At 33.5% G+C, this 11,966-nt stretch overlaps 1 protein-coding gene across 1 annotated transcript; it reads left to right on the top strand.

Annotated features, from left to right (window-relative positions):
* LOC18589099 (RING-H2 finger protein ATL13) lies at positions 894-2,926 on the top strand. The gene has a single exon (XM_007013922.2). It carries the CDS (start codon positions 1,194-1,196, stop codon positions 2,676-2,678), a length of 1,485 nt encoding a protein of 494 aa, XP_007013984.2. The 5' UTR covers positions 894-1,193; the 3' UTR covers positions 2,679-2,926.

Genomic DNA, 11,966 nt, shown 5'->3' with positions numbered 1-11,966 from the left:
CTATATTTGTTAACTTGTAGTATTTCGTTCCTTTCTCTTCTTTTTCTAGTGCACGAAATCCAGAAGATCATTTCGTAGCAATGAGACAGCAAAAGTGGAGACTTCCCTTCTCCTAAAATGGGTGTTTGATTCCGTCAGTGACTTCACTTTAAATAGCACCGAAAAGCAAGTATCAAAATCCATGAGGAAGGTTCAAGGAAAAAGTTGTCACTTCCTAGGCTATGGGGTCCAGGAGCTTCCACAATTTGTATATTTTTCCCCCCCAGTAAATCCGTATACTATGCTTACTCTTCTACTGTTTCAAAATACCATCTCTCTCCAGCTGTCTCTCTCTCTCTCCCCCTTGTAGACTTTGGAAAGTTCACTTGTCTTTAGTTTTTTGTCTTTACCCAAGAAGAGAGGAGAGGCTGATCTGAATCAGGTACCAAACTATCAGCCCATAGAAGTGGTGGAATAGAAGGGTCTGTCAAGAATGGGGATCAGAAAAAAAAAACAATGGCACTAAAATAATGCAAAAAGATAATCCAATTTCCTAATCCTCTATCTCTAAGCCAAATAATTATGGATTTGTTTTCTTCTGAAGATTATATACATTTTCTAAGTTTAAGGAATTAAACAGGCATTGGGGTTGATGCATCAAAGGGTTCCGTTTTAAGTCAACCACTGAAAGAGCCTTGTATTTGATGAATTCTTGACAAAACTCACCTTATTTATAATTTTTAACCATAGACAGATACAGGAGATTTTATTTTTCATCATTACTTTTTTTAGTTTGCAGCATGAAAGTGATTGGCTATGCTGTATTTACGCAATAAGATCTATTCTCATTTATTTTCTGCTCTGTTGGGTAGATTTATTGGTTCCTATTTTTTGAAATTCACCTTCTGGCCCATTTATATCTACCCTTTAAAAACGTATTCAATTCTTCTTCTCCTCTCTCTCTCTCCCCTTCTGGTTCACTCCCTCTCTTCCTTTTGACTTGCAGCTTCTAATGCAGTAAAAGGAAACGAATGTTACCATTGAGTCTTAACCAGAAAGACTTGCAAATCCTGGAAAACTTTTTCTACTGGTTTTGCCATTAACGCTGGGATATGTTTTTCTTGGTAGTCCCAGATGGGATCCTTGTTAGCATATGATTCAAGCCTAAAGTTTCAATCTCGGTAAGTTCTCCCCATCTTTTTCCAGAAAACACAATGGACTGGATTTTCCATGAAATTAAGCAAAGAAGCTTGCTTTCTCCATCAGAGCAGCCATATTACCTCCCTCAATCATCACCATTAATGCCTCCACCGCAAAATTTGCATTCTGATAGTTTCAATTTGAATAACAAGGTTAGTCCGAGTATCTTACTCATCATTATAATCCTAGCTATCATTTTCTTTGTTTCTGGTTTGCTTCACCTTTTAGTTAGATTTCTTTTGAGACCTCCCAATAGAGAGCCAGAAGATATAGACAATGTGACTGCTCTTCAAGGGCAGTTGCAACAACTATTCCATCTCCATGATGCTGGTGTTGACCAATCTTTTATAGATACTCTCCCTATTTTCCACTACAAAGCGATCATCGGAGTAAAGAACCCATTTGACTGTGCTGTTTGCTTGTGTGAATTTGAGCCTGAAGACAAGCTTAGATTACTACCAAAATGCAGCCATGCCTTCCACATGGAGTGTATTGACACTTGGCTTTTGTCTCATTCCACATGCCCTCTGTGTAGAGCTAGCTTACTCCCTGATTTCTCTCCAAATAATAGCTGTTCACCCATTGTTCTTGTTCTTGAATCTGGGAGTGAAAGCTCAAGAGAGATTGTCACTGACAGAGAAGGTGCTCTAGGCAGAACCAATTCAGTTGTGAGATCAAATTCCCATCTGGGTCTTTGTGGAGACACTGAATTGGGGTCATCCCAGCGTAAATCATGTGAAATCCTGGAAAAAGATGAAGTCAACCCAACAGTGGCGGTGGATTCTGGGGAAAAAGTGGTGCCTGTTCGGCTAGGAAAGTTTAGGAATGTTGATGGTGGCGAAAGCAGTAACAATAATGTGGATGCTAGGAGGTGTTTCTCAATGGGGTCCTTTGAGTATGTAATGGATGAGAATTCTTTCTTGCAAGTGCCAATTAGAACCCCAATGAAGAAACCATCAGGCAAGAGGATTTGTTTGCCATTGACACCCGGTCACCGCCCAGCAATGTCTGAATGTGATTGTGAATCAAGACGAGGGTTCAACGGTTTTGAAATCATGAGAAACTTTGAAACTAAAGGGAGTTCTAGTGCTAGTGACAACAATGGCAAGGCCATTGGCAAGAGCAAGAAAGAAAGCTTCTCAATATCGAAAATTTGGCTTCGGGGGAAGAAGGAAAAGCAGAATATTACAGGGGATTCATCCAGGAGGGCCTTTTCATTTCGATTTCCGTTGCATCAGAATGTTGCTGCTACTGCTGCTGCTGCTGATGATAGCATGAAGGTGAAGAATGGTATTGGAGGTGCCAGGGATACTATCTCTGAGATAGACTCTGGCAGGTGGGGAAATGGAGGGAGTGAATTAGGTTTTGACGTGGAAAATCAGAGCTGCTATAGCTTAGATTCACAAGCTAAAACACCATCTTTTGCAAGGAGGACTCTGCTGTGGTTAGCTGGGAGACAAAACAAGGTTGTTCACTCATCCTTTACACCAAAGGTCTAGTTTCTTTCTTACTTTCTTTTTTCTTTTTTCTTTTTCTAGAAAAGTTCTCTTTGATTTCTTCATTTAGAAGGCAAAATTGGATGATCGTGTACTAGGAAAAGGAATGGAAAAAGCAAGAGGAGAGAAAAAAGCAAAAGAAGAAGGTTCTATTGAAAGAAATCTTGGCACAAATTTTTTACTCATTTCCTCCCTATTGCTTGTTCACCACAGTACATTAGGATATCCAAATTGATTAGCATTTCATGGTTTGTCTGCTTTCTTTTGTCTGTTTCAAGCTTTACGCTTTTCATAATCTTTAACAGAAATTATTGTTTTTGATATAACAAAACAGACTTAAAATAAATTTTATGTTGTGTGATTGGATTTTTTTTTCAAAGGAACGCTGTAACAGGAGGACCGACTTTTCCTTTTTCCTATGCTATTTTCTTTGTGTGGGTTGGTTCCTAAAGATTAAGTCATAGTACTTGTTAGTCTGTCAGGGGTGGTTGTGAACAATGAGTTGCTTCAGATTTTTTTATGGTGCTTATAAATTAGATTTGGACATATGTTGTTGGATGTCATTTTAGGCTACTTCTCTTTGGTTTTACGTTTTAATCCAAGATATTAAGAGTGTGCTCTCAATTCAAACCTTTTATATATTTTTCTACCACCGGATATAAGCCCAAATGGCAATTCTACTTTTTATTCTTAGTAATCTTCCTTTAATACTGAATGCAACCTGTAATCTAATCTTGAAGACCACAACGCAAGTGCTTGGGCTGGCTGTCGCAAATACTTTTCTGAATCATCAATTCCTTTCTTTTTCCAGTTTTGTTGTTAGGTAACAGCTACCCGTGGGCACCCGATGTGGAAATAAACATATGAAATTAGTAAGGCTTGAGGACTTTCAAATGGTTTGGGCTTTGAATCTTATTGTTCTCAAAGAGAAAGTAGGAAAGAAAAAAAAATCCAACCATTTCCTCATTTATTTGCGTAATAAATTCCATTATTCGACATGATTATCCGCTAAACAGGATCGACCCAAAGGTTTTTAGGCCGCAATGAGAAATGAGAAATAATAATAATAAAAGGTACAGCTAATTGAATATATTAGATTCTTCAATAAATAGCTCATCTAGCACAATAAATGTTAGTAACTGGGAATACAAATTATATTTGAGAAATGCACGCAACTCTTTCCGTTTTTCATCCAAATTCTTGAATTTGAAAGCATAGCAGCAGAAATTTGCTAAGACTCTGTCTACAGCTGTCGCATTTAATAGAGGCCAAAAGGCCAAAAGAAAAAAAATCATCTGCTAAAGATTGCAGCGATTGAGGGAAACTAAACATTAATGGCTGATGTCAATAAGGTCACGGGAGCCGTTGAAGGGCCATTTTCTAGCATTATTTGTCATACCTAACACCATTTCATGTGAAATTGTCCCATTGTGTAAATGTGGACTTTTATTGCAACCTTAAATTTATGAGATGAGTTAAATTAAATAGGCAGAATTGGTGAAATTCGAAAATTTTTGTATATCGAGTAGAATTATTGAGTGTTTATTGAAGTTTATCAACAACAGGGGATGAGAGATGTTGTAAGGCGATCTTAATTATGAATAATAAAATCGTTGCACAAGTGATTCAAATGAAAATAAATGAAATGTTAATTCAAATTTAACTTTTACTATTAAAGATCTCTTAAAAAACAAATAACAAGTCAATATCATATTAATGTGTATAACAAATCTAATTGTTTATCAATTTTCTTGTAAATATAACTTTTTAATATTCTATTAATACTCTTATAATTGTGGTTTAATTTTATTAAATGATTTTATAAAAATTTCATTTTCACGTGTTATTTTGACACAAAATGTTTTTTTTTTTTGGACCTTTTATGAGGTTTACTCGTACCAAATCTTGCTTTGAGGGATTCACGTTTGGCATGTAGAAAAATCCAGGATTGTTGCATCAAGTTTCTGTAAGTCAACGAGAATTGGGCCAAAAGACCTTAAGCCCTGCCTCCGTGCTCTATACGGTAACCTGATTTTGTTTTCAAGTAATATTTTTGGCTAAATATGTCAAAACTTGAATGTAATCTTTATAATAACAATTAATTAAAGATAATAAAGTTTTGTTCTTCCATTTCATTGAAATTTCAACTCACCTATTTTGATCAATTAGGAAGATTGACAACGAGAGTTACTGTACTTAAGTCCCCCATTACGACTCTTATGTGATAAATTTTTTTTAAAATTTGAAAGTTTTAATATAAAAATTTATTTTTAATATTTTAATAATAAATATATGGTTGAGAAAGGTCGAGCTCTAACCTGAGATTAGATTTTCGATCAGCCGCACCTAGCTTGATCGGACACATGTACACTTTTAATCTATACCATACGATAGATAGTATGGTCACGAGGTTCCAATTGCTTGACACTTTGCAGCCTAATCAGCTACCATTTTCTTGCATAACCCTTAAAACAATTTTTATAAACTTTTTTTATTTTTTATATAAAAAAGAGTTGAAAATGATATTTTCAAAAGAAAAAAAGAAAAAGAAGAAGAGAAATTTTGACTCTATATATTTTTTATTATAATAATACATTACTCATTCATTAATTTCTAATTACGTTACTTGAGTGTATAGAAAAAAGTTTAAATCTCTTAATAAAAGTATTGTTTGAAAGCAAGTCAAGAAGCTTGTTGTGTTACAAGAATGGTTAATCAATTAAAGAGCAAAGAAAAAAGGGCTAAGTAAAGTTAAAATGATGTTAACTGATTAACATGGAGCCTTAATCAATTAAGGCAATGATGGATGCTACACTTAAGTGCAAACAGAAAAGCTTTAATTAGTTAGCACATGGCTTAACTAATTAAGGAGGAATTGGATGCAAAATAGAAAGTTCTTAACCAGTTAAACAAAGGGTTTAATTGGTTAAAGCTCAAAATTGAAGTATCTAGAAAGGCCAACATTCAAATTCAAAGTAATATTGACCGTCAAAGGGCACCAAATAAAGAAATTCAAATTTGAAGATTTCTTAGTCAATTAAAGCCTATTTCAATCAATTAAGGTTGAAGAAAGAGAAGCTCTAATCAGTTAAAGGGAAGAGTAATAAGTTAAAAGAAGTCTGATGAAAAATGCTGCTTGAAAACAACAAGTCTCTAATCAGTTAAAGTTATCGTTAATTGGTTAACACTAATAAGCAGACTACAAGTTAAAGAGGGTTTAATTGGTTAAAGCCTATCTTTAACCAGTTAAAGGTTCATTGCTAACGCATTTGAATTTAATTGCTACAAGACAAAATAATGGCTAGTAACAGCTAGAAACTATTTTTAATAACTAGAAATGTGTCTTCCAAGTATTTAAAAGGCCTCTAACGGTCATAAATGAGATAGAGAACCTACCAAGAGTTTGAAAAGAGCTTAGAAGAGTAAAAACCTTATCTTTTACACTTGTATTCCACTCCTATCTTGGAAAAAGTGGTTGAGCTTGAACTTATACTTCTTAGATCAGTTAAGTGATCATTTGTACATCATTTTTCTCTTATTTCTTAGTTGAATATAGTGTGTGAGGCACTTTAAGGGTTATTGTAAAGGTTTAGAGCTTGGGTTAGAGGCTCGTCTTGTGAAAGCGTGGTAGAAGTTGTTAATTTCACTAGTTTTAGTGAAGTTGGGTTGAAAATTCTTGATTAGGAAGATCAAGGTAGTAGATGTAAATCAAGTGAACCAAATCAATATAAATATTGTGTTTTGTCAATTTCTCTTAACTTCTTTTTACTTGGTGTTTACCAACTTCAACAAGTTCATAAACCATTCATCTCAAAATCTTCTAAACGATTTTAAATTCCAAGAGTTGTTTTCAAAATATTTTTAACTACAATTCACCCTTTTTAATACTCCTTTTGGGATCAACAAGTGGTATCAGAGCCTAACTCCTTGAATTTAAAGTTTAACATTCTTACAGGAAGATCCAAATGGCTACACAAAACACTAATGTGGTTGAGGGGCTATCCACAAATAGGCTTCCTCTATTTGATGGATCCAACTACCAATATTAAAGCATTACGATATCTATCTATATTAAAGTGTTGATTATAAGATGTGGGATGTTATCACCAATAGTTTTTTCCATCCCCACTAGCACTAACTTAATTATGAATGAGAAAATTCCCAAATCTAAGGAAGAGTGGACTGAGGCAAAAATGAGAAAAATCCAAATAAACTTCAAAACCAGTAACACTCTTTATTGTGCTTTGGCTTTTGTTGAATTTAACAAAATTTTTGGTTGTACCATAGCAAAAAAAAAATTAGAAAAAATTTAGGATCATCCATGAAGGGACTTGCCACCATGTATGACCGATTGATCAACATAACCAATAAGCTCAACCAACTTGAGAAAATGATACCTAAACATGAGTTTGTGAAAAAGTTGCTTAGAAGTTTAACAAAAACTTAGAAACTAAAAGTTATTGCCATTCGAGAAGTTAAGGATCTTAACAACATCAACCTTGAAGAAATATGTGGCTCACTTATCACACATAAGTTGGAAATGAAAGAAGAAGAAGAAGAAGAAATAAAAATAAAAGGAAGGCAAGGAGAAAAAAAATCTTGCATTAAAAGTGAGTTCATTTGAAGAAGAATTGAAAAATGTCACAAGTAATGATGACAAAGAGTTAGCCATGATAGTTAGAAGACTTAAGAAGCTCATGGGGCAAAGAAACCAAAGATTTGGAAGAAGAAATCAAAGAAAGGATTAAGGTTCCTTATGAAAGAATATATACAAGATTGACTTCAACAAAAACGATAAAGTGGTTGCTTTGAATGCAAAAAACCTGGCCACTTTAGATCCGTATGCCCATTACTTAAGGAGGAATCCTCAAAGAAGATCAAGAAACCAAAAAAATTAATGGTGGCAGTAACATGGCTAGATAGTAATTCTTCAAGTTCAAAGTACGAGAAAGAAAAAGTGGAAGAAAGAGCAAATTTTTGCTTGATGGCAAAAGATGAAAAACGTGAGGTAACATCTAACTTATGTGATATTTCATATGATGATGTTCAAGTTGAGTGTCATTAACTATATGCTAAATTAGAAAAGTTGGCTTTAAAATACAAAATTTTAATAAAAAAAGCCATTTCATTAAATGATGAATTAGAGAAAATCAAACATGATTTTAATTCTGTTTTAAATCAAAAAAACATTTTTCAAATTGAACTTGACCATTCTAAAACAGATTTTGAATTTTTGAAGTTGAAACTAGAGAGCAAAAATAAAGCCTTAGAAAAGACATTAGATGAAAATGCTACTCCAATGATGAAAATTAGTTATCTTTATCTCTTTTGCTCTTAGTAGATGTAAATATTATTTGAGTATTGTGTTGAACTCTCATGATAAGCATCCTTGTAGGATGAAATGTTCTACAATTTGAGCACTATATCTATTGCATTGAATTATTGTGTATATTTAAAGAAGATTTATGTGAATGTAAATTTTTGAATAATGTCTAAGTTTTAGAATTTGTTTGAGTTTCTCTCAAGGCGAAATCATAGGCTATATTTAGTTAAGAAAATGACTTAGGCCATCCTTGGACCGATTGAGCCTTTCGTGCCACCTTACTTTAAATTTATCCCTAGAATATCTCTTTGAGCTTAATGTACCATTTTCTTTGTTTAAACACTTAATTATTAGCCTAGACCGTTACATAAAATATTTCAATTTTTTGCATCCTTCACTTCTAATTGCATAAGTCGATTTAGGAAGTGTAATGAGATAAAAAAAAAGGGTAGTAAAGAAGAAAAGTGATTAAGAGTTCAACATGTTTGTGTTCATGTCACTGCCCAATAAAAGAAATAAGTTTGAGGTGTGAAAAAAAAGAAGAAAAAGAATGAAGTGTTAAACAAAAGAAAAATTTGATGTAAAATGAGTGTACTGGAAGAAGGAAAATAAAGCTCTAAATAAGTCTTAGATTGACTATGTGCTTATGGTGAATTCAACCATATAATATCCCATCCTACCTTTATCCTAGCTATACATTACAAGCCGAATAAAGTCTTAAGGATCCTTAATTAAGTGTTAGTCTACATCAGTGGAGAGAGAGATGAAGGCAAACAAATGAAACTCTTGACTAATTTGAATTTTGCATGAGCATAAATTTATCTGAATTGCATAATGGTTCATTGTAAGAGATTGCTCACACATAGGAATTCCTTCAAAAATGGGCTTGTATGTGAGCTGAAATGTGAACTTGAATAATAGTTATGTCTTACTTTGAGTTGAGAGAAAATAAGATGACTTATGAGAAATATGAAGGTAATCATTACTTTGGTGCAACCTAATTCTAGTTAAATGTTTTTCTTTTCATTTAGGTTATTTCCTTTTTGTTTTAAATTTTGCTCAAAGACTAGAAAAAGATTAAGTTTGGGGGTGTGATAACTCTATTACGTAGAGTTATCTTATCATATTTCAGGTGCTAAAATAACCAAGTTTTCGAGTTTTAAGTGTGGTTTAGGTTGTTTTAGTTGCTTTTCTTTAATTAAATAAAAGCATGTCAAGTTAATTAAATTTTAGTTATTTTAGTCCAATTATGTGTTAAGATATTTGATTTTAGTTACTACTAATTTAGCCCCTGTTTTGAAGGTTAATGAATGAAGAAGGGTTGAAGTTGAAAGGAACCATGAAAGGCTGGATTGGTGTAGATGTATGCTAAACATGTTGTGGTTTTTTTAGCATAACTTGAGTTACAGAGGCCCGCTTGACATGATTTTTAGATCACCAGAAAGCTAAGTGAAAAGTCTACAACCTCCATGTTGATCACCTTGACTAGTTCCAACTAGATCATGGCAAAAAATCATATGGAAAGTGATTGAATTGTAGTAAGGGAGAGCATTGAAGCAGGAAGGAACAAGGCAGGAAACAGCAATGTTGTGCTCTCAACGCCACAGCACTGTCTAGGTCAGGGAGCAAAGCATTTGACAGAAGCTAGGCATCATGACACCACCTCAACATATAAAGGAATTGGCAAACATAAGCTTCAGCACCACGACGTCAAGCACTCAACGTCGCAACACTTCCCTAGCCAAGCACACCTTCCCAAGGCAATGAGCTTGGTGTCCTGGCACCGGCCTTCCAACATCGCGACGCCAACATTAAATGTGATAAATCTGGACCTTTCGATCTTTCAGATCAAATGGCCATTTCGAGGGGTATAAAAGGGACCTTTTAAGGGTTGGAAAAAATGAACTTTTTGGGGCAGCAAATTTCAGTAGATTAGAAGAGAGACAACTTTCTACAAAAAAAGAAAAAAAGAAGAGGATTCAAGAATTTTTGGGGAGGCTTTAATCATATGCATCAACTCAATTTTCTCTCATTAGTTTTATCTTTCATTCTTTACCTTTTATTGTAGAAATGAATGATTTTCTGGAAATGTTGGATTTTGTTAAAAATATGCTGAACTAATTTTCTCTTTCTAGGATTATGGAAGATGTTACTACGTAGATTGGATATTTAGGTTGGTTAATAAATACTCTTTATAGATTTATCAGTGTTTATTTAGTTCTATACTTATTTCCTCTTTTATTGATTAATAACCAACAAGATGAGATTGGGTGTTTAGATTATGCTTGACAAAGATAAATCTAAATAGACCTAAAATTGGATAATGTATGTTAATTCATTTCATGAGTTGAACAAGTGATGAATTGATAGGGTAGACATACACCTATTAATCATACATAGTCAATTTAGGACTTAAGCTGAAGGTATTTGACTTGATTTAATGCTCCACAGACATGTGGGAAGTAAATTTAGTCAGGTAATTGAATGATATCTCGATGGAGAATCATATAAATTGGTAGATCTTAAACTAACATGGAATTCTATAAAGAGTAGACCATTAACCAATTTATTACCCAATTGAAATATTAGCTAAAACCATAGTCTTAGGCCTTAGTCCATTTCTTCTTCATTAAATTTGATAGCAATTCTTAGTCTAGTTTTAGTTATTTAAACCTTATTTTCATTTCAATTCTTAAATCATAATTAATTCGATAAAATCGGCTTGTTTTAGTGTTAGTACTTAGTAACGATCATTAAGCCAATTGCTTGTGGGATTGACAAGCTTTCTTTTATCACCCCACATATACTTGTGTGAATTTCATGCTAAATTGTATAATTTTTTAAGTAAATATATTGGGAATTTAGCAAGCAACAATGGGCGCTACACTTAAGTGAAAACAAAAAAGCTTTAATCAGTTAGCACAAAGCTTAATTGATTAAGGAGGTACTAGACGTAAAACAGAAAGTTCTTAACTAGTAAACCAAAAAGGTTAATTAGTTAAAGCTCAAACTTGAAGTACATAGAATGCTAGAAGCACCAAAATTCAAATTCAAAGTGATATTGATTGTTAGAGGGCGCCAAATGAAGAAATTTAAATTTAAGGATTTCTTAATCGATTAGAGTCTACTTCAATGAGTTAAGATTGAAGGGAGAGAAGCTTTAATCAGTTAGAGAAAAGACTAATTAGTTAAAAAAAGGCTAGTGAAGAATGCTACTTGAAAACAAAGAGTCTTTAATCAATTAAAGCTACCGTTAATTGGTTAACACAGAGAAGCATATTACAAGTGAGAGATGGCTTAATCGATTAAAGCTTATCTAACTAGTTAAAGGTTCATTGCCAGCACATTTGAATTTAATTATTAGAAGAAAAAATACAGCTAGTGATGGTCAGAAATTGTCTCTAACAGTTAGCATGTGTCTTTCAAGTATTTAAAGGGTTTCCACCGTCATAAATAAGATAGATAAGCTACCAAGAGTTTGAAAAGAGCTTAGAAGAGCAAAAGCCTTCTCTTTTACACTTGTATTCCACTCTTATATTTGAAAAAGTGTGTGAGCTTGAACTTGTACTTCTCAAATCAACTAGGTGATCATTTGTACATCATCTTTCTCTTATTTTTTGGTTGATTAGAGTGTGTGAGGCACTCTAAGGGTTATTATAAGAGTTTGGAGCTTAAGTTAGAAGCTCACTTTGTGAAAGTTTAGTGGAAACTATTAATTCCACTAGTTTTAGTGAAGTTGGGTTAAACATTCTTGATTGAAAAATCAAGGTAATGGATGTAGGTCAAGTAGACCGAGCCACTATAAATATTGTGTTTTGTCCACTTCTCTTAACCTCTATTTATTTGTTGTTTACTAACCTTAACAAGTTCTCAAACCTTCCATCTCAAAATCTTCCAAACGATTATAAATTCCAAGAGTTGTTTTCCAAAATATTTTTAAGTGTTATTCACCCCCTTTTAGTATTCCT

Source organism: Theobroma cacao, chromosome 9 (genome assembly GCF_000208745.1).
Source record: "Theobroma cacao cultivar B97-61/B2 chromosome 9, Criollo_cocoa_genome_V2, whole genome shotgun sequence".
Lineage (NCBI taxonomy): Eukaryota > Viridiplantae > Streptophyta > Magnoliopsida > Malvales > Malvaceae > Theobroma > Theobroma cacao.
The sequence above is the reverse complement of the archived record's forward strand: the minus strand, read 5'-3'. Positions and strand labels throughout refer to the sequence as shown.

Bases quoted from the DNA above. Each gene is read 5' to 3' on its own strand.
- LOC18589099 (XM_007013922.2), top strand. From the start codon at position 1,194: ATGGACTGGATTTTCCATGAAATTAAGCAAAGAAGCTTGCTTTCTCCA.